Source organism: Oncorhynchus kisutch, unplaced genomic scaffold, assembly GCF_002021735.2.
Source record: "Oncorhynchus kisutch isolate 150728-3 unplaced genomic scaffold, Okis_V2 Okis03b-Okis08b_hom, whole genome shotgun sequence".
In the NCBI taxonomy this organism is placed as follows: domain Eukaryota; kingdom Metazoa; phylum Chordata; class Actinopteri; order Salmoniformes; family Salmonidae; genus Oncorhynchus; species Oncorhynchus kisutch.
This window is the reverse complement of record NW_022261980.1, coordinates 11,419,849-11,441,781: the sequence shown is the minus strand read 5'-3', so window position 1 is coordinate 11,441,781 and position 21,933 is coordinate 11,419,849. Positions and strand designations below refer to the sequence as shown.

At 47.2% G+C, this 21,933-nt stretch overlaps 1 protein-coding gene across 3 annotated transcripts; it reads right to left on the bottom strand.

The window, feature by feature from the left end:
* Positions 1 to 1,188: 1,188 nt before the first annotated feature.
* On the bottom strand, positions 1,189 to 14,380 carry LOC109885243 (RNA polymerase-associated protein LEO1-like). 3 transcript variants are annotated; one of them, XM_031812735.1, is made up of 15 exons: positions 14,243 to 14,378; positions 13,724 to 13,866; positions 13,366 to 13,640; positions 12,750 to 13,225; positions 10,903 to 11,006; positions 10,689 to 10,797; positions 9,189 to 9,283; positions 8,612 to 8,760; positions 8,116 to 8,200; positions 7,411 to 7,505; positions 6,464 to 6,598; positions 4,430 to 4,565; positions 3,326 to 3,524; positions 2,267 to 2,364; positions 1,189 to 1,505 (listed from the first exon to the last, which is right to left on the bottom strand). In XM_031812735.1, the coding sequence occupies exons 1-15, from the start codon at positions 14,298 to 14,300 to the stop codon at positions 1,386 to 1,388; spliced, it is 2,277 nt and encodes a 758-aa protein (XP_031668595.1). In that variant the 5' UTR covers positions 14,301 to 14,378; the 3' UTR covers positions 1,189 to 1,385. The 3 variants fall into 3 exon arrangements, with proteins under 3 accessions (XP_031668595.1, XP_031668593.1, XP_031668594.1); XM_031812733.1 differs by having other exon boundaries at positions 10,689 to 11,006; positions 14,243 to 14,380; XM_031812734.1 differs by having other exon boundaries at positions 10,695 to 11,006.
* Positions 14,381 to 21,933: the final 7,553 nt, after the last annotated feature.

Genomic DNA, 21,933 nt, shown 5'->3' with positions numbered 1-21,933 from the left:
TGAGGCTGTGTGTCAGAGTGTAGGGTTGAATGGGCCCTGTGTATATGAGGCTGTGTGTCAAGAGTGTAGGTTTGAATGGGCCCTGTGTGGCTGGTGCAACAATCACTAACCAGCCTCCCATTGTCCTCCCCCCTCTCTACTCACCCCTCTCTTTCTCTCAATTCTACTCCCGCTATACTCCTCGTCACCTTCTCAAAACCCATTTCTGATCCAATTGGTTTTGAGGAGAGGACGTGAGGAGTATGAGATGTTCACAAATATTGGTCACTAACCCCCCCCTCTCTCCTTTCTTACTCATCCTCCTCTCTTACCCATCTTCATACTCCTCACTCTTACCCATCCTCATCCTTCTCTCTCCTCTTACCCATCCTCATCCTCCTTTCTCCTCTCCTACCTCTCCTCATCCTCCACCCCTTCTCTCTCTGCTGTGCCAGATGGATTGAACAGTATCTACTGTTAGTGAAGAGGTCTGACAGTCCATCATCCCCCAGACAGTCCTCCGCCCCCCCCTAACAGTCCATCATCCCCCAGACAGTCCCTCCCCCCCTAACAGTCCATCATCCCCCAGACAGTCCATCATCCCCCAGACAGTCCTCCTCCCCCTAACAATCCATCATCCCCCAGACAGCCCTCCCCCCACTAACAGTCCATCATCCCCCAGACAGTCCTCCTCCCCCAGACAGTCCTCCTCCCCCTAACAGTCCATCATCCCCCAGACAGTCCTCCTCCTCCCCCTAACAGTCCATCAACCCCCAGACAGTCCTCCCCCCACTAACAGTCCATCATCCCCCAGACAGTCCTCCTCCCCCTAACAGTCCATCATCCCCCAGACAGTCCTCCTCCCCCTAACAGTCCATCATCCCCCAGACAGTCCTCCTCCTCCCCCTAACAGTCCATCATCCCCCAGACAGTCCTCCCCCCACTAACAGTCCATCATCCCCCAGACAGTCCTCCTCCTCCCCCTAACAGTCCATCATCCCCCAGACAGTCCTCCTCCCCCTAACAGTCCATCATCCCCCAGACAGTCCTCCTCCCCCTAACAGTTCATCATCCCCCAGACAGTCCTCCTCCTAACAGTCCATCATCCCCCCAGACAGTCCTCCCCCCCCCCCCCCCTCCAACTCTCCATCTTTAACCTCCATTAGAAAATGGACATCTCGAAACAAAAACAAATCATAACAAAGAGACTGAGGTTTGGTCATTGAGATAAACACTTAGTTCATCTGGTCTTTATTCCTACAGCTGTACAGAGCTCTCTCTCTCTCTCTCTCACACACAGTCATCATTAGAAAATATACAAATGAAACGTTGAGGTCTACATCGCAAACGCACTGGATATAACAACACACTGATAATACAGTGGTATGATCAACAACAACATGACATCATTCATCATCTTCCTCCTCCTCCTCTTCGTCGCTGATGACGTATTTCTTTGCCTTCTTGGGTTCCACCTCCTCCTCCTCATCCTCCTCAGCCTTCCTCTTCCCTGAACTCTCCCCTTCCTACAGAGAGGGGAGAAAAGAGGGGGGGAGAGAAAGGGGGGAGAAAACAAAGAGGAGGGAGAAAACAAAGAGGGGGAGAGAGAAAGAGGGGGGAGAAAACAAAGAGGAGGGAGAAAACAAAGAGGGGGGGAGAAAACAAAGAGAGGGGGAGAAAACAAAGAGGGGGAGAAAACAAAGAGGGGGAGAAAACAAAGAGGGGGGAGAAAACAAAGAGGGGGGAGAAAACAAAGAGGGGGAGAGAGAAAGAGGGGGGAGAAAGAAAGAGGGGGGAGAAAACAAAAGGGGGGAGAAAACAAAGAGGGGGAGAAAACAAAGAGGGGGGAGAGACAGGAAAAATGTGATTTGACTCACTTCAGATCTGCCTCAAAGTGCTTTTTAGCTGAACTAGATTCTAGTGATTCACAATGTCTCCTGCTGGTAGATCATAGGACTGCACCATCTGTCATCTCTCCATTCAATTCAATTCAATTCAAGGGCTTTATTGGCATGGGAAACATGTGTTAACATTGCCAAAGCAAGTGAGGTAGACAACATACAAAGTGAATATATAAAGTGCAAAACAACAAAAATGAACAGTAAACATTACACATACAGAAGTTTCAAAACAGTAAAGACATTACAAATGTCATATTATATATATATATATACAGTGTTCTAACAATGTACAAATGGCTAAAGGACACAAGATAAAATAAATAAGCATAAATATGGGTTGTATTTACCATTCTCTCAATGTACTAACACCTGTGTGTGTGTCTCACCTCGTCGGAGTCTAGTTTCTTGGCCTTGAGCAGTCTCTGGGCTTTATCATCATCAGAACCCTCATCACTGTCAGACGAGTAGATCCGAGCACGCTCCTCTATATGGAGAGAGGAGAGGGACAGAAGAGAGGAGAGGGACGGAGGAGAGGAGAGTGGAGGGACGGAGGAGAGGAGAGTGGAGGAGAGACGGAGGAGAGGAGAGTGGAGGAGAGACGGAGGAGAGGAGAGTGGAGGAGAGACGGAGGAGAGGAGAGACGGAGGAGAGACGGAGGAGAGGAGAGACGGAGGAGAGACGGAGGAGAGGAGAGACGGAGGAGAGGAGAGTGGAGGAGGGACGGAGGAGAGGAGAGTGGAGGAGGGACGGAGGAGAGGAGAGTGGAGGAGGGATGGAGGAGAGGAGAGTGGAGGAGAGGAGAGTGGAGGAGAGACGGAGGAGAGACGGAGGAGAGGAGAGACGGAGGAGAGGAGAGTGGAGGAGAGATGGAGGAGAGGAGAGTGGAGGAGAGACAGAGGAGAGGAGAGTGGAGGAGAGACAGAGGAGAGGAAGGGGACGGAGGAGAGGAAGGGGACGGAGGAGAGGAAGGGGACGGAGGAGAGGAAGGGGACGGAGGAGAGGAAGGGGACGGAAGACGGAAGAGAAAAGAGATGGAAGAGAGGAGAGGAGGGGGACGGAGGAGAGGAGGGGGACAGAAGAGAGGAGGGGAGAGAACACATTAAAATGAGCAAATACAAACACTGACTGTCTCCTCACCCCTCCTCCCCCCTTGTATTTGATCTGGACGTGTCTCTGTTTAGATATGGTGTGTGTGTCCTCACCCCTCAGCCCTCCTCCTCCTCCTCCCCCCTTGTATTTGATCTGGACGTGTCTCTGTTTAGATATGGTGTGTGTGTCCTCACCCCTCAGCCCTCCTCCTCCTCCTCCCCCCTTGTATTTGATCTGGACGTGTCTCTGTTTAGATATGGTGTGTGTGTCCTCACCCCTCAGCCCTCCTCCTCCTCCTCCCCCCTTGTATTTGATCTGGACGTGTCTCTGTTTAGATATGGTGTGTGTGTCCTCACCCCTCAGCCCTCCTCCTCCTCCCCCCTTGTATTTGCTCTTGATGGCGGCCAGGCTGACCGACTCGTCCCCCTCCTCATCGTCGTCATAGCGATCGGGCTCCAGGTAACCGGCGCTCAGCCCTCGTTGGTGCTGCTTCTCTCTCATCCGCCGCTGTTGTCCCTCACGACGGATAGACGCACGGAGACGCTCCTCCTCTTTCTGTAGGGGGGGGTCAATATTTTAACCCCTCAAATGAGATAAGGTGTCGTCCTGTCTATTTGAAATGTTCTGAGAAAATATAGTAGACTGTAATCAGCAACAGAATCCCAGTCGGTGCTTCTAGAAACAACAGAAAGTCTGTCTCGTCTCCAGACTGTCGTTATTAAACAGAACAAAAATATAAACCTCAACATGTAAAGTGTTGGTCCCATGTTTTTAAATGAGCTGATGATATAAATGATTCAAGAAATGTTCACATATTCACAAAAAGCTTGACACGATCCTGAGGTCCATTGTCGTGGCGTTCATCCGTCGCCATCACCTCATAATTCAGAATGATAATGCATGGCCTCATGTCGCAAGGATCTGTACACAATTCCTGGAAGCTGAACATTTCCCAGTTCTTCCATGGCCTGCATTCTCACCAGACATGTCACCCATTGAGCATGTTTGGGATGCTCTGGATCAACATATACGACAGTGTGTTCCAGTTCCCAGCCCATTTCCAGCAACTTCACACAGCCATTGAAGAGGAGTGGGACAACATTCCACAGGCCACAATCAGCAGCCTGATCAACTCTATGTGAAGGAGATGTGTCGCGCTGCATGAGGCAAATGGTGGTCACACCAGATACTGACTGGTTTTCTTTATCTAAGGTATCTGTGACCAACATATTCATATCTGTCTTCCGAGTCATGTCAAATCCATAGATTAGGGCCTAATGCATTTATTTCAATTGACTGATTTACTTATATGAAATGTAACTCAGTCAAATATTTTAGAATCGTTGCATTTTTGCGTTAATATTTTTGTTGAGTGTAGTTCTGCTAACATTACACCACACATCTCATAACCTTATGACATGACATCCTATATGAAATGACAAGAGTCCAGCGTGTGTCACCTTGATCATCTCGTTGCGTTGAGACTCGGGGTCTCGTCCAGCCATGGGCAGTATTCTGATCTTCTGGGTCTTAGAGCAGCGGTCAGCCAGAGAGAGGGTCATCTTCCTGTGGGTGGCACTGTCTGTGGAGTGGGGTCTGGAGAGAAAACACACAATAGCAGCTTTATATCTCAAATCAGACATTCATGTTTGTTCCTTTACACTGAAAGAGGAACAGCGTCTCATAATACTGTACCAAAACAAGTCCCGTTCCAATACTGTACCAAAACAAGTCCCGTTCCAATACTGTACCAAAACAAGTCCCCTTCTATTGTAATACTGTACCAAAACAAGTCCCGTTCCAATACTGTACCAAAACAAGTCCCCTTCTATTGTAATACTGTACCAAAACAAGTCCCCTTCTAATACTGTACCAAAACAAGTCCCCTTCTATTGTAATACTGTACCGAAACAAGTCCCCTTCTAATACTGTACCGAAACAAGTCCCCTTCTATTGTAATACTGTACCAAAACAAGTCCCGTTCCAATACTGTACCAAAACAAGTCCCCTTCTATTGTAATACTGTACCGAAACAAGTCCCCTTCTAATACTGTACCGAAACAAGTCCCCTTCTATTGTAATACTGTACCAAAACAAGTCCCCTTCTATTGTAATACTGTACCGAAACAAGTCCCCTTCTATTGTAATACTGTACCGAAACAAGTCCCCTTCTAATACTGTACCGAAACAAGTCCCCTTCTATTGTAATACTGTACCAAAACATGTCCCCTTCTATTGTAATACTGTACCGAAACAAGTCCCCTTCTAATACTGTACCGAAACAAGTCCCCTTCTAATACTGTACCGAAACAAGTCCCCTTCTAATACTGTACCGAAACAAGTCCCCTTCTAATACTGTACCGAAACAAGTCCCCTTCTATTGTAATACTGTACCAAAACAAGTCCCCTTCTATTGTAATACTGTACCGAAACAAGTCCCCTTCTAATACTGTACCGAAACAAGTCCCCTTCTATTGTAATACTGTACCAAAACAAGTCCCCTTCTATTGTAATAGTGTACCGAAACAAGTCCCCTTCTAATACTGTACCGAAACAAGTCCCCTTCTAATACTGTACCGAAACAAGTCCCCTTCTATTGTAATACTGTACCGAAACAAGTCCCCTTCTATTGTAATACTGTACCGAAACAAGTCCCCTTCTAATACTGTACCGAAACAAGTCCCCTTCTATTGTAATACTGTACCAAAACAAGTCCCCTTCTATTGTAATACTGTACCAAAACAAGTCCCCTTCTATTGTAATACTGTACCAAAACAAGTCCCCTTCTAATACTGTACCGAAACAAGTCCCCTTCTAATACTGTACCAAAACAAATCTCAGCTTAGATACTGTGTTGTTGTCCACTATTCCATCTGGACGGAGCTCAGCTTAGATACTGTGTTGTTGTTCACTAATCCATCTGAACGGAGCTCAGCTTAGATACTGTGTTGTTGTCCACTATTCCATCTGGACGGAGCACAGCTTAGATACTGTGTTGTTGTTCACTAATCCATCTGAACGGAGCTCAGCTTAGATACTGTGTTGTTGTTCACTATTCCATCTGGATGGAGCTCAGCTTAGATACTGTGTTGTTCACTAATCCATCTGAACGGAGCTCAGCTTAGATACTGTGTTGTTGTTCACTATTCCATCTGGACGGAGCTCAGCTTAGATACTGTGTTGTTCACTAATCCATCTGAACGGAGCTCAGCTTAGATACTGTGTTGTTGTTCACTATTCCATCTGGATGGAGCTCAGCTTAGATACTGTGTTGTTCACTAATCCATCTGAACGGAGCTCAGCTTAGATACTGTGTTGTTGTTCACTATTCCATCTGGATGGAGCTCAGCTTAGATACTGTGTTGTTCACTATTCCATCTGGATGGAACGTGTTCCTGTATTCGGTGCATGAGCTTTGGGTTGGGGTTCAGACAAAGAGCAAGGTGTGTGTATGCCTACATACAATGTGTGTGTGTGTGTATAGACAGTGTTACCTGAAGGTGAGTTTGGTCTTGAACACAGCCTGTCCCTGTAGTCCAGTTCCTTGTCTGATGAACAGGTGGTTGTGGTCTCCTTGGAGAGGAGCTTTATACACATCAAACACCTCGTTACCCAGGTGGAGAGACATGCTGTGGAGACAGAACACATCCACAGATACATACACATGTAAACACATATTTCCCCATTGTAAATCAATGTATTAATTATTCAAACACAATCATCAGGAGTCCAGCGTTACTCCTCTTCATCAGCTGTCCCAGCGTTACTCCTCTTCATCAGCTGTCCCAGCGTTACTCCTCTTCATCAGCTGTCCCAGCGTTACTCCTCTTCATCAGGAGTCCAGCGTTACTCCTCTTCATCAGGAGTCCAGCGTTACTCCTCTTCATCAGGAGTCCAGCGTTACTCCTCTTCATCAGGAGTCCAGCGTTACTCCTCTTCATCAGGAGTCCAGCGTTACTCCTCTTCATCAGGAGTCCAGCGTTACTCCTCTTCATCAGGAGTCCAGCGTTACTCCTCTTCATCAGGAGTCCAGCGTTACTCCTCTTCATCAGGAGTCCAGCGTTACTCCTCTTCATCAGCTGTCCCAGCGTTACTCCTCTTCATCAGCTGTCCCAGCGTTACTCCTCTTCATCAGCTGTCCAGCGTTACTCCTCTTCATCAAGAGTCCAGCGTTACTCCTCTTCATCAAGAGTCCAGCGTTACTCCTCTTCATCAAGAGTCCAGCGTTACTCCTCTTCATCAAGAGTCCAGCGTTACTCCTCTTCATCAAGAGTCCGGCGTTACTCCTCTTCATCAAGAGTCCAGCGTTACTCCTCTTCATCAGCTGTCCCAGCGTTACTCCTCTTCATCAGCTGTCCCAGCGTTACTCCTCTTCTTGTGGTCGTGTGTGTGTGTGTGTGTGTGTGTGTGTGTGTGTGTGTGTGTGTGTGCGTGCGCTGACCTGCCGTCAGACCACTTGACGATGCGGGCGTTACTCTCTCTGCTCTCGTTCCCCTCCTCGTCTTTCTTGGCTCTCCACCGGATAGTATTCTCAACCTGAACACAGAACACTGTTACATCACACAGAACACTGTTACATCACACAGAACACTGTTACATCACACAGAACACTGTTACATCACACAGAACACTGTTACATCACACAGAACACTGTTACATCACACAGAACACTGTTACATCACACACACAACACTGTCCCATCACACACACAACACTGTCCCATCACACACACAACACATTGCACGCAACACTGTCACATCACATCACACACACTGTCACATCACACACAGTCACATCACACACAACACTATCACATCACACAATGTCACACACACAACACTGTCACATCACACACAACACTGTCACATCACACACAACACTGTCACATCACACACACACACAACACTGTCACATCACTCACACAATACTGTCACATCACTCACACAATACTGTCACATCACTCACACAACACTGTCACATCACTCACACAACACTGTCACATCACTCACACAACACTGTCACATCACTCACACAACACTGTCACATCAATACACAACAGTCACATCACAAAACTGTCACATCACAACACACACAATACTGTCACGTCACATCACACACACAGGGCAAGAACTGAGCACACACACACCTTCAGTTTGAGCCTGGTCCGTCCCTCTTCATCCAACATCTCCTCATCCTCAAACTCATCTTCATAGTACTGGGAGTCAAAGGGTCTGAACAGAGAGGAACACACACATCACATCAGACACAGAGTTCAGAGAGACGACACTGCTTCTACCTATCCAGACCGTCACATCTGAAAACATGGAATGCTCAGGGGAACGTCAGAGGTAGGGGTCAGGGTTGGGTACGGGGGGTGTCAGGGTCTAGGGTCATGGGGAGGGTCTGAGTTAGGGGTTAGGGTCCAGGGGGTGTCAGGGTCTAGGGTCAGAGTTAGGGGTCAGGGTCCGGGGGGTGTCAGGGTCTAGGGTCAGAGTTAGGGGTCAGGGTCCAGGGGGTGTCAGGGTCTAGGGTCAGGGGGAGGGTCAGAGTTAGGGGTCAGGGTTAGGGTCCAGGGGGTGTCAGGGTCTAGGGCCAGGGGGAGGGTCAGTAAGTGAACTGGGACCATCTGGGGTGAGTCTAACCTGGGCTCAACAGAGAGGAAGTTGGGTAGTTTGACGAAGTAGAGGTCTGATCCTAGATCAGTGCTGACTTTAGGAATCTCCACCTCGATACGAGTCTCTGGAACGGGCTCCTCCTCAGCCTGCTCCCCTTCCATACCATCCTCTTGGTCCTGGGGAGAGACACACACACACACACACACACAGAGACACACACACACACAGAGAGACACACACACACACAGAGAGATACACAGACTCTTCATTATTAGTTATTGTAACATGCAGAGGTAAAGTGTCTCTCACCAGGGGTTGTCCTGGAGTGGGGGGGGGGGGGGGTAAAGTACGCCTCACCAGGGGTTGTCCTGGAGTGGGGGGGTTAAGTGTGTCTCACCAGGGGTTGTCCTGGAGTGGGGGTAAAGTATGTCTCACCAGGGGTTGTCCTGGAGTGGGGGGGGGGGGGGGGGTAAAGTACGCCTCACCAGGGGTTGTCCTGGAGTGGGGGGGTTAAGTGTGTCTCACCAGGGGTTGTCCTGGAGTGGGGGTAAAGTATGTCTCACCAGGGGTTGTCCTGGAATGGGGGGGGTAAAGTGTGTCTCACCAGGGGTTGTCCTGGAGTGGGAGGTTTCTCAGCATCACTGTCTGATGAGATGTCGTCTGCCTCTCCAAACAGGTCGTCTGCTGCTGGCTTCTTACCTGAGGAAGAGATGGAGAAAGAGGAGTCCTGAACCCTAACCTTTGACCTGTAACAGGTAGGAGTGGAACATGGAGGGATTATACCCGGACCCCCCCCCCCCCCCCCCCGCCTCCTCAAAGTGCATCGGAGTAGGCTTGGGTGGTATCCAGACGGTCATACCTTCATACCGACCCATCCTGGGATATTCAGTAATACCGGCGCTGAACACAAGGGGCGCTGTTTTCAAACCCCACTGAGCCTCTGCAATATGGAGGTTACCAATGCTAATAAGTACATGTGAAATCCCATAGTGAATGCTAGCTAAATGCTAACGAGCGCATTTTAGAGTCTCTGACAAACTATTTGCAGAACAGACAATAGCGTTCTCCTGACCCACTAGGGGATTCTCCTGACCCTCTAGGGGATTCTCCTGACCCTCTAGGGGATTCTCTTCTGTTACCAAGCAAAGCTTGATTTTGGAAGAAACTAACCACTTAGCTAGATAACTAGCTACTAAATTAGCAAACCAAGTGCACAACTGCAGAGCATTTAGCACCTTTTAAACAGTCAACTTAATAGTGAGAAGATATTTAGCTGTCAAATATGTGTAACTACATCTCCTGGCTCATGCTGCACAACAGTGAGTGACTCAAGGCTCCAGAATGTAAAATAATGTGACAGGAGACAAAGCAGACCACCAAGCGTATTGCAAGTTGACTGCAGGTACTGTATTTCATAACATAAAAAGTAGCTACAAATATTCTAATTTATTAAATAAATGAGATAGTTACAACGTTATTGCAAAACCATCCTGTGGCTATTTCCAAATACCCCGGGATACGGTATCCTGTATATATATCAGGGTTCCTCAAATGGCAGCCCACTGGCCAAACGGTTTTTATTTTCCCACCCTAAGTTGAACAAAATGTTTTTTTTGTGTGTTTTTTTTACACAAAAGCCTAAAAACACCAGGAAATCAGCTCCAAGTGATTTTAATTCTGGTAGTATTCCCATGCATTATGCATACAAATGTAAGCAAGGTTTGAAATAATGATGTTTTAGTCAAATATTATCTCCGTTTGGGTTTTTTGTGGTCAATTTGCAGTCTACAAATTATTTGTAATTATGTTCCGGACCCATCCGGAACATCTAGTTGATGATCCCTGGTATATATGATATACCGGCCAAGCCTACACCAGGAGGGATCTTCTCCTCTAGTATGTGTTGAGGAGACCATCTATAGTACTCTTCAGATTAGGGTTGCATTTTTCTAAACGCCCAAGTTTTCCAGAATTCCCGGTTGGAAGACTCCCGGATTCAGGCGGGGATCAGCAGGAAATCCGGAATCCTCCAACTAGGATTTCTGGAAAACCAGGGATTTTTGGGAAAGTTATTTTTGCAACCAGCCTTCAGATCTAGGTTTACCTTTACCCTTCTTCTTGGCTCCAACGTCGCTGTCAGAGTCTGAGCCAGACACAGCCATCTTCTTCTTGGCTCCAACGTCGCTGTCAGAGTCTGAGCCAGACGCCGCCATCTTCTTCTTGGCTCCAACGTCGCTGTCAGAGTCCGAGGCAGATGCCGCCGCCATCTCCTTCTTGGCTCCAACATCGCTGTCAGAGTCTGAGCCAGACGCCGCCATCTTCTTCTTGGCTCCAACGTCGCTGTCAGAGTCTGAGGCAGACGCCATCTTCTTGTTCTTCCGTCCGACGAAGTCATCCTCGCTGTCACTGCCCTTCGCAGACTCTGAAGCACACACACACACACACACACACACACACACACACACACACACACACACACACACACACACACACACATAATTTAATTATTATAATTATCCTGTAGACTTCCAGTCATTGCTCAAACAAAGATTAAAGATCATTTTACTGGTCAATTGCACACAAGGTCCAATCGAAATGTTACTTCCCTTTTAACCCAACCCCTCTGAAATAAGACACATCAACATACAGGGCATTCTGAATGTATTCAGACCCCTTGACTTTTTCCACATTTTGTTACGTTACAGTCTTACTCTAAAATTGATTAAATTATTTTGACAGGATTGTATCGAGGTACAGATCTGGGGAAGGATACCCAAAAAAATTCTGAAGCATTTAAGGTCCCCAAGAACACAGTGGCCTCCATCATTCTTAAATGGAAGAAGTTTGGAACCACCAAGACTCTTCCTAGAGCTGGCCGGCCGGACAAACTGAGCAATAGGGGGAGAAGGGCCTTGGTCAGAGAGGTGACCAAGAACACAATGGTCACTCTGGCAGAGCTCCAGAGTTCCTCTGTGGAGATTGGAGAACCTTCCAGAAGGACAACCAACTCTACAGCACTTCACCAATCAGGCCTTTATGGTAGAGTGGCCAGACAGAAGCCACTCCTCAGTAAAAGGCACATGACAGCCCACTTGGAGTTTGCCAAAAAGCACCTAAAGAACTTTTAGACCATGAGAAAAAATATTTTCTGGTTTGATGAAACCAAGATTGAACTCTTTGGCCTGAATGCCAAGTGTCACGTCTGGATGAAAACTGACACCATCCCTGCGGTGAAGCATTAGGGTGGCAGCATCATGCTGTGGGGATGTTTATCAGCGGCAGGGACTGGGAGACTGACTAGGATCGAGGACAAGATGAATGGAGCAAAGTACAGAGAATCCCTTGATGAAAATGTGCTCCAAAGTGCTCAGGACCTCAGCCTGGGGCGAAGGTTCACCTTCTAACAGGACAACAACCCTAAGCACACAGCCAAGACAACAGAGGAGTGACTTCGGGACAAGTTTCTGAATGTCCTTGAGGGGCCCAGTCAAAGCCCGGACATGAACCCAATCCAACATCTCTGGAGAGACCTGAAAAAAGCTGTGCAGCGATGCTCCGCAACCAACACGATAGAGCTTGATAGGATCTGCAGAGAATAATGGGAGAAACTCCTCAAATACAGGTGTGACAAGCTTGTAGCGTCATACCCAAGAAGACTCATGGCTGTAATCGCTGCCAAAGGTGCTGCCACAAAGTACTGTGCAAAGGGTCTGAATACTTATGTAAATATAATAATATGCACGTTTTTTTTGTCATTATGGGTTATCGTGTGTAGATTGATGACAGAAAATGATTTAATCCATTTTAGAATAAGGCTGTAATGTAACAAAATGTGGAAAAAGCCAAGGGGTCTGAATACTTTCACAATGCGCTGTGTAGAGGTTTTTTAGTGGTAAGGGGAGCTGCCAGACTGGGTTCACAGGGAACTGCTGCTGTGGGGGGTTAAGTGCCTTGTTCAAGGGCACAGCAGCAACCAATGGCATATAGGATGTGATACAACAGTATCATATTGGTAAAGCTCGATAGAGTACATTAATACAAGAGAAAAGGAGATGTTGCTGAAGGTTGCTACAATTTTCTTTTCAAACTCCAAGGCTGATCTAGTGAGTGGCTAGAGGAAGGTCCTTCAGACCACACACACACACACACACACTTTCTTCAATACCTGACTTCTTCCTGCTCCTGTGCCCCGCCCCGTCCTCATCAGAATTCTCTCGCTCTTCGTCCGATTGGTGCCGCTTCTTCTCCTCTTCCTCATCCTCTGATTGGTCACTCTTAGCCCCTCCTCCCCACTTTTCATCATCTGATTGGTTCTCCTTGCCTGACCCCTCCCCATCTGAGTGGGGAGTTCCAGGCCCTGAGTGGGGGGTGCCAGGCCCTGAGTGGGGGGTACCAGGGTCTGACAGGGGGGTGCCGGGGTCTGACAGGGGGGTGCCGGGGTCTGACAGGGGGGTGCCGGGCGCTGAGTGGGGGGTGCCGGGCGCGGAGTGGGGGGTGCCGGGCGCGGAGTGAGGGGTGCCGGGCGCGGAGTGGGGGGTGCCGGGAGCCGAGTGGGGGGTGCCGGGCGCCGAGTGGGGGGTGCCGGGCGCCGAGTGGGGTGTGCCGGGCGCCGAGTGGGGGGTGCCAGGGTCGCTATGGATACTGGCAGGAAAACAAGTTATTATGCATTATGTACATTCCAATGAAATTTGTTTTCACTCAAAGTGCTTTCAAATACCAGATGAAAAAGCACTAGCCTATATAAGCCTATATAAAACCATTCCATAATCATTCCTCCTCACCTCTTCTCAGAGCGAGCACTGCCCCTCCCAGACCTGGGGCTCCCCACCCCCGATACTGGACTGCCTGCCTCTGACCTTCGATCTCCATCTTCCTCCTCTTCCTCCCGGTGCCCTCTCTCCGACCCACTGTGCTGCTCCGCGTCTGACTGGTCATTGTCCTCGGGCTCCGAGTGCATGCTGGCGTCCGACTGGTTTCCTGAGCGTTCCGACAGGTTTGATTGGTTGTCGCTGTGTCGGCTTTGGCGTTCCTCTTCACTGTCATCCCCAAACAGCTCCTGGTTCATAGAGATATACCATGTCATTATTGAGGTTAAGAGTGTTTCCTGTGTGTGTATGTACTGAAACAACTGGACCTCACCTTGGTGTTGGGCTTTCCCCCGTCTTGTCCATCATCATCTCTCCCGCTGTCGCTGCCGGAGGCGTTACTATGGGAACGGGACCGGGGCATCTCCGGCTCAGATTCAGAACCTGAACCAGAGCCAGACGCCACTGCTGAGACCACTGCGCACACACACAGACTGTCATGTTAGCTTTCAGCAGAGGGGAAATGCACATGCATGTGAAATAAACACAAATACTAACGTTAGCTACGCACGCCCTATGGGGAGCTTGGATAGTTAGCTAGCTAATGTTAATGTGCTGGACCAAGTATGTACTGGTTATTTAGGTTCTATTTAGGTTGTTGATGGATATTCTCAAAGGTCCTCTTTACTAACGTTAGCTACTTAACGTTAGCTTCGCTAGCATCAGCCAACCGGCCTTAGCTAGATCACATTAGCTAACTTACTAGCTGTAACTGCATAAAGCTATTCATCTAGCGTAACTTTAGACGTGTTTAGCTAACTTTTCGGAACAGCATTTTGATGACTAACTTCACCTCTTTGTTCGTTGTCACTGTCTCCATCACTCCCGAACAGTTCGTCCATGTCCGCCATTTCTTTCGATGAGGACAAACCGGAAGTGACAGAGGAGCCTTTTCCCAGTTCAACACGACACGATCAACTGCGTTGAATATCCACCGGGTGGCGGCGGAACATGCATCAGATTAATACGTTAATGAAATCATTGTGCTATTTTATCATTTAACCCTGACATAAAAGATTGCAGTTTATAAAAGTGCAGAATCTGTAGTCGACTGGTATTTTGGACGCAGTAATTGCAGAATAACTGCTGTGTACTACACTCTAACTGCAGTTTTGGGTGCTGAGAGTGAGCAGTGGGGAGCATCAATGCTGGACACAGCACAGGACCTTTCTCATCTGGTAGAAAGAGGGGCTCACCTGTTGAACAATAAAGATCCTGGAATTATTTTATTTTAAACATTTTTATTTCACCTTAATTTAACCAGGTAGGCCAGTTGAGAACAAGTTCTCATTAACAACTGCGACCTCTGGCCAAGATAAAGCAAAGCAGTGCGACAAAAACAACAACAAACGTACAGTCAATAACACAAAATAAAAGAAAAAGAGAACAATATATGTACAGTGTGTGCAAATGTAGAAGATTAGAGAAGTAGGCAATAAATAGGCCCTAGAGGTGAAAATAATTACAATTTAGCATTAATACTGGAGTGATGCAGTTGAAGTCGGAAGTTTACATACACCTTATACATTTAAACCGTTTTTCACAATTCCTGACATTTAATCCTATTAAAAATTCCCTGTCTTAGGTCAGTTAGGATCACCTTTTATTTTAAGAATGTGAAATGTCAGAATAATAGTAGAGAGAATGATTTATTTAATATTTTATTTCTTTCATCACATTCCCAGTGGGTCAGAAGTTTACATGCACTCAATTAGTATTTGGTAGCATTGCCATTAAATTGTTTAACTTGGGTCAAACGTTTCGGGTAGCCTTCCACAAGCTTCCCACAATAAGTTGGGTGAATTTTGGCCCATTCCTCCTGACAGAGCTGGTGTAACTAAGTCAGGTTTGTAGGCCTCCTTGCTCTCACACGCTTTTTCAGTTCTGCTCACAAATTTTCGATTGGAATTGAGGTCAGGGCTTTGTGATGGACACTCCAATACCTTGACTTTGTTGCCATTTTGCCACAAATTTGGAAGTATGCTTGTCGTGGAAATTTCCTGTATTTACCAAATCATGAGTGCAAACCACACACAAGTCAGTTAGTTATCACAAAGTCCATCTTTAATTATATGAGCTCCATCACAACCCTGTGACTCATAATTTCAGTGTCTATAAATGAATTCTCTGAGTCCCTTACACATTGTAACTGAGATCCTTTATAGCAAAGACACACATAGCCAGACAGCATTAGGCATAATTTATCGTTCAGCTTTGTCTCCTAAACTATGTTATTTTCTCAAACTCAGAACCCAGCAAATCCTCCATATCAACAGCCATATATCAAATCCATCCTATCTTGAAAAGATCACAGAGACACATTGACTGGCACACAGACATTGTGGAGCCAAGAGATACACGCTTGACCTCTCCCCTCTCTCCGGCCCAAGCAACTTAGTCTTGACAGAGACCAGATACTGCAACCCCGCCACAGTATTACAAACACATTCTGATGAGAAGTAACTTACAAACATATGATGAATATAAAACATCTTACCTATGTTACCAACTAATTCTGATTATTCCCCAACTTGCTTGGGGTCATTGTCCATTTGGAAGACCCATTTGCAACCAAGCATTACATTCCTGACTGATGTCTTGAGATGTTGCTTCAATATATCCACATAACTTTCCTTCCTCATGATGCCATCTATTTTGTGAAGTGCACCAGTCCCTCCTACAGCAAAGCACCCCCACAACATGATGCTGCCACCCCCGTGCTTCACGGTTGGGATGGTGTTCTTCGGCTTGCAAGCATCCCCCTTTTTCCTCCAAACATAATGATGATCATTATGGACAAACAGGTCTATTTTTGTTTCATCAGACCAGAGGACATTTCTCCAAAAAGTATGATCTTTGTCCCCATGTGCAGTTGCAAACCATAGTCTGGCTTATTTATGGCAGTTTTGGAGCAGTGGCTTCTTCCTTGATGAGCGGCCTTTCAAGTTATGTCGATATAGGACTCGTTTTACTGTGGATATAGATACTTTTGTACCGGTTTCCTCCAGCATCTTCACAATGTCCTTTGCTGTTGTTCTGGAATTGATTTGCACTTTTCGCACCAAAGTACATTAATCTCTAGGAGACAGAACGCATCTCCTTCCTGAGCGGTATGACGGCTGTGTGGTCCCATGGTGTTTATACTTGCGTACTATTGTTTGTACAGATGAACGTGGTACCTTTAGGTGTTTGGATATTGCTCCCAAGGATGAACCAGACTTGTGGAGGTCTACAATTTGTTTTCTGAGGTCTTAACTGATTTCTTTTGAGTTTCCCATGATGTCAAGCAAAGAGGCACTGAGTTTGAAGATAGGCCTTGAAATACATCCACAAGTCCACCTCCAATTGACTCAGAAGCTTCTAAAGCCATGACATAATTTTCTGGAATTTTCCAAGCTGTTTAAAAAGCACAGTCAACTTAGTGTATGTAAACTTCTGACGCACTGGAATTGTGATACAGTGAATTCTAAGTGAAATAATCTGTCTGTAAACAATTGTTGGAAAAAGTACCTGTGTCATGCACAAAGTAGATGTCCTAACTGACTTGCCAAAACTATCGTTTGTTAACAAGAAATTTGTGGAGTGGTTGAAAAACGAGTTTTAATGACTCCAGCCTATGTGTATGTAAACTTCAGACTTCAACTGTAGATGTGCAGATGATGATGTGCAAGTAGAGATACTAGGGTTCAAAAGAGCAAGAGGGTAAGTAATAATATGGGGATGAGGTAGTTGGGTGTGCTATTTACAGATTGGCTGTGTACAGGTACAGTGATGGGTAAGCTGCTCAGACAGCTGATGCTTAAAGTTAGAGAGGGAGATATAAGACTCCAGCTTCAGTGATTTTTGCAATTCGTTCCAGTCAATGGCAGCAGAGAACTGGAAGGAAAGGCGGCCAAAGGAAGTGTTGTCTTTGGGGGTGACCAGTGAAATATACCTGCTGTAGCGCGTGCTATGGGTGGGTGTTGCTATGGTGATCAGTGAACTGAGATAAGGCAGGGCTTTACCTAGCAAAGTCATATAGATGACCTGGAGCCAGTGGGTTTGGCGACGGATATGTATTGAGGGCCAGCCAACGAGGGCATACAGGTCGCAGTGGTGGGTAGTGTATGGGGCTTTGGTGATAAAACGGATGGCACTGTGATAGACTACTTCCAGTTTGCTGAGTATGTTGGGGAATATTTTGTAAATGACATCGCCAAAGTCAAGGATCGGTAGGATAGTCAGTTTTACGAGGGTATGTTTGGCAGCATGAGTGAAGGATGCTTTGTTGCGAAATAGGAAGCCGATTCTAGATTTCATTTTGGATTGGAGATGCTTAATATGAGTCTGGAAGGAGAGTTTACAGTCTAACCAGACACCTAGGTATTTGCCCACATATTCTAGGTCAGAACCATCCATATGCTTGTCAGGCGGGAGGGTGCGGGCAGCAATCGGTTGAAGAGCATTCACTTAGTTTTACTAGCATTTAAAAGCAGTTGGAGGCCACGGAAGGAGTGTTGTATGGCGTTGAAACTCGTTTGGAGGTTTGTTAGCACAGTGTCCAAAGAAGGGCCAGAAGTATACAGAATGGTGTCGTCTGCGTAGAGGTGGATCAAAGAATCACGAGCAGCGAGAGCGACATCATTGATAAATACAGAGAAAAGAGTCGGCCCAAGAACTGAACCCTGTGGCACCCCATAGAGACTGCCAGAGGTCCGGACAACAGGCCCTCCAATTTGACACACTGAACTCTATCTGAGAAGTAGTTGGTGAACCAGGCGAGGCAGTCATTTGAGAAGCCAAGGCTATTGAGTCTGCCGATAAGAATGCGGTGATTGACAGAGTCGAAAGTCTTGGCCAGGTCGATGAAGACGGCTGCACAGTACTGTCTTTTATCGATGGAGGTTATGATATTGTTTAGGACCTTGAGCGTGGCTGAGGTGCACCCATGACCAGCTCTGAAACCAGATTGCATAGTGGCAAAGGTACGGTGGGATTTGAAATGGTCAGTGATCTGCTTATTAACTTTGCTTCGAAGACTTTAGAAAGGCAGGGCAGGATGGATATAGGTCTACAACAGTTTGGGTCTAGAATGTCTCCCCCTTTGAAGAGGGGGTTGACCGTGGCAGCGTTCCAATCTTTAGGGATCTCAGACAATACAAAAGAGAGGTTGAACAGGCTAGTAATTTTGCAGTTCTGTCTGGGTTTGGGTGAAGGAGAAGCGGGTGGAGGTGGCGGGGTTGGGCAAGTTGCTGCACGGGGTGCTGAGATGTTGGCCAGGGTAGGGGTAGCCAGGTGGAAAGCATGGCCAGCCATGGAAAAATGCTTATTGAAATGATCGATTATCATAGATTTATCGGTGGTGACAGTGTGTCCTATCCTCAGTGCAGTGGGAAGCTGGGAGGAGTTGCTCTTATTCTCCATGGACTTTATAGTGTCCCAAAACTTTTTGGAATTAGTGCTACAGGAAGCAAATTTCTGTTTAAAAAAGGTAGCCTTTGTTTTCCTAACTGACTAAGTATATTGGTTCCTGACTTCCCTGAAAAGAATAGGGGCTATTCGATGCTAATGCAGAACGCCACAGGATGGGCTATATCTGTTCTTAGTTAATTTTTTTGAACGGGCATGCTAATTTAAGATGGAGAGGAAAGTACTCTTGAAGAGCAACCAGGCATCCTCTACTGACAGGATGAGGTCAATATCCTTCCAGGATACCCGGGCCAGGTCAATTAGAAAGGCCTGCTAGCTGAAGTGTTTTAGGGAGCGTTTGACAGTGATGAGGAGTGGTCGTTTGACCATGGACCCAGTACGCATGCAGGCAATGAGAAAGTGATCGCTGAGATCCTGGTTGAAGACAGCAGAGGTGTATTTAGAGGCCAGGTATGGGGAGAGAGAGAGATTTATCAAATTGGCTTTTTACCAAATTACCATACAACAGACCACATATTCACCCTGCACACAATAATTGACAAACAAAACAACCAAAACAAAGGCAAAGTCTTCTCATGCTGTCAAAAACTCTTTTGACATGTGTGTCGGCTACACAAATTGATGGAAAGTGGTGTTGGGGGGAAGAACATACATTATAAAATCCAAAATTGGCAAAAAACCACACTTCTTTCCACAGGGCCGAGGGGTGAGACAGGGATGCAGCTTAAGCCCCACCCTCTTCAACATATATATATCAATTAATTGGCGAGGGCACTAGAACAGTCTGCAGCACCCAGGCCTCACCCTACTAGAATCTGAAGTTAAATGTCTACTGTTTGCTGATGATCTGGTGCTTCTGTCCCCAACCAAGGAGGGTCTACAGCAGCACCTAGATCTTCTGCACAAATTCTGCCAGACCTGGGCCCTGACAGTAAATCTCAGTAAGACAAAAATACGGGTGTTTCCCAAAAGGTCCAGTTGCCAGAACCACAAATTCCATCTAGACACCGTTGCCGTAGAGCACACAAAAAACTATACATACCTCGGCCTAAACATCAGCGCCACGGGTAACTTCCACAAAGCCTTGAACGATCTGAGAGACAAGGCAAGAAGAGCTTTCTATGCCATCAAAAGGAACATAAGATTTAACATACCAATTAGGATCTGGCTAAAAATACTTGAATGAGTTATAGAACCTATCGCCCTACAGAGATGAGCCTGGAGAAGAGTCCCCTAAGCAAGCTGGTCCTGGGGCTCTGTTCACTAACACAAACAGACCCCCAGAACAGCAACACAATTACACCCAACTAAATCATGAGAACATCACGTAGGTTTGGCTGGGGTCCTTCATCTCAGCTTCTGCTCTGTGTTGGTGTCTCTCTGTTCTTTCTCACGGTGTGCCACAGTGCTCCTTTTTTTGTGGCCTCCACGGCTGGTTGGTACTTTCCCTTAATTACCTGTACTTGGAGCCATCCGTGTCGGGGTGCCCAGCCTCTCCCCGGCAGAGGGAGCCATCCGTGTCGGGGTGCCCAGCCTCTCCCCGGTAGAGGGAGCCATCCGTGTCGGGGTGCCCAGCCTCTGTACTCCCGGCAGAGGGAGCCATCCGTGTCGGGGTGCCCAGCCTCTCCCCGGCAGAGGGAGCCATCCGTGTTGGGGTGCCCAGCCTCTGTACTCCCGGCAGAGGGAGCCATCCGTGTCGGGGTGCCCAGCCGAGAGAGAGAGAGAGAGAGTGAGAGAGAGAGAGAGAGAGAGAGAGAGAGAGAAAACAAACTCCCTGTCTGCTACCAGAAGAGAGAGAGGGGAGGTGTACTGACATGCTCTATCACTCACATTGTGTTCTTAACTACAGGTCGACCTAGGGTGACTTTAAAATACACACACACATGCTTCACACCCGGAAACCAAACACACTGCTGCCACGCCGTGTGCGTGTTACATCATGCCTGTTCACCTTGACCCTGGATTCAGTCCAGTTGGTTTGTTTATTCTCAACATGATCGCAGCCCACACAGAGTCCTATGCCCCACCCTCTAACCCTGCCCGTGATCCTGACAAAACCACACACACTCAGTAATGATGGTCACATTTAATAACACAAACACCTATGTGTTTAATGAATAAGGAAATCATAAGAAGGAATAGGAACGCATCAATAGAAATATTAAATGAATAGGAAAATACTTAACGAATGTCACGTTGTGAGAAATGTACTGGACTGGTGTATTTGAGAAGACCAATGAACTGAGTCCAGAGCAGCTATTTCCTCAAGGAAGTGTCCATAACCACTGATCTAGGGTCAGATCTGTCCCTACCACTGATCTAGAGTCAGATCTGTCCCTAACCACTGATCCAGGGTCAGAGCCGTCCCTAACCACTGATCTAGGGTAGATCTGTTCCTAACCACTGATCTAGGGTCAGATCTGTCCCTAACCACTGATCCAGGGTCAGAGCCGTCCCTAGCCACTGATCTAGGGCCAGATCTGTCCCTACCACTGATCTAGGGTCAGATCTGTCCCTAACCACTGATCCAGGGTCAGAGCCATCCCTAACCACTGATCTAGGGTCAGATCTGTTCCTAACCACTGATCTAGGGTCAGAGCTGTCCCTAACCACTGATCTAGGGTGAGATCTGTCCCTAACCACTGATCCAGGGTCAGATCTGTCCCTACCACTGATCTAGGGTCAGATCTGTCCCTAACCACTGATCCAGGGTCAGAGCCGTCCCTAACCACTGATCTAGGGTCAGAGCTGTCCCTAGCCACTGGTCTAGGATCAGGTCTACAGTTTTCCATCCCCCTAATGGTTAGGACTGGAGAGTGAAGTCATCTGGTCCTAGATCTGTGATTAGGGGCGACTTCTCTCCACTGCAGTAAAACCCTAAGCCTGATCTGGCAAAGCTTCTCATTAAAACTGATTTCAGACGACAGAACTATAAATCTCATAATCTCATCTGAACTCCAGTTTGCCTGACCTCACTTCACAGGCAAAAAACTGATCCAAGTCTTACTGGCTTCAGCTGCATTCACTTACTACCTGTGAGAAGGGCTTCTCTGCATATCTCTATATCTCTAGGCC

What these genes read in the sequence shown, in the direction of transcription:
- LOC109885243 (XM_031812733.1), bottom strand. Translation starts at nt 14,300, where the DNA reads ATGGCGGACATGGACGAACTGTTCGGGAGTGATGGAGACAGTGACAAC. An exon ending in CAGGAGCAGGAAGAAGTCAG is followed by an intron (nt 11,007 to 12,749) that starts GTATTGAAGAAA and finishes TGTGTGCTTCAG; the next exon opens with AGTCTGCGAAGGGCAGTGAC. An exon ending in AGGAGGAGGAGGGCTGAGGG is followed by an intron (nt 2,365 to 3,325) that starts GTGAGGACACAC and finishes CTCTCCATATAG; the next exon opens with AGGAGCGTGCTCGGATCTAC.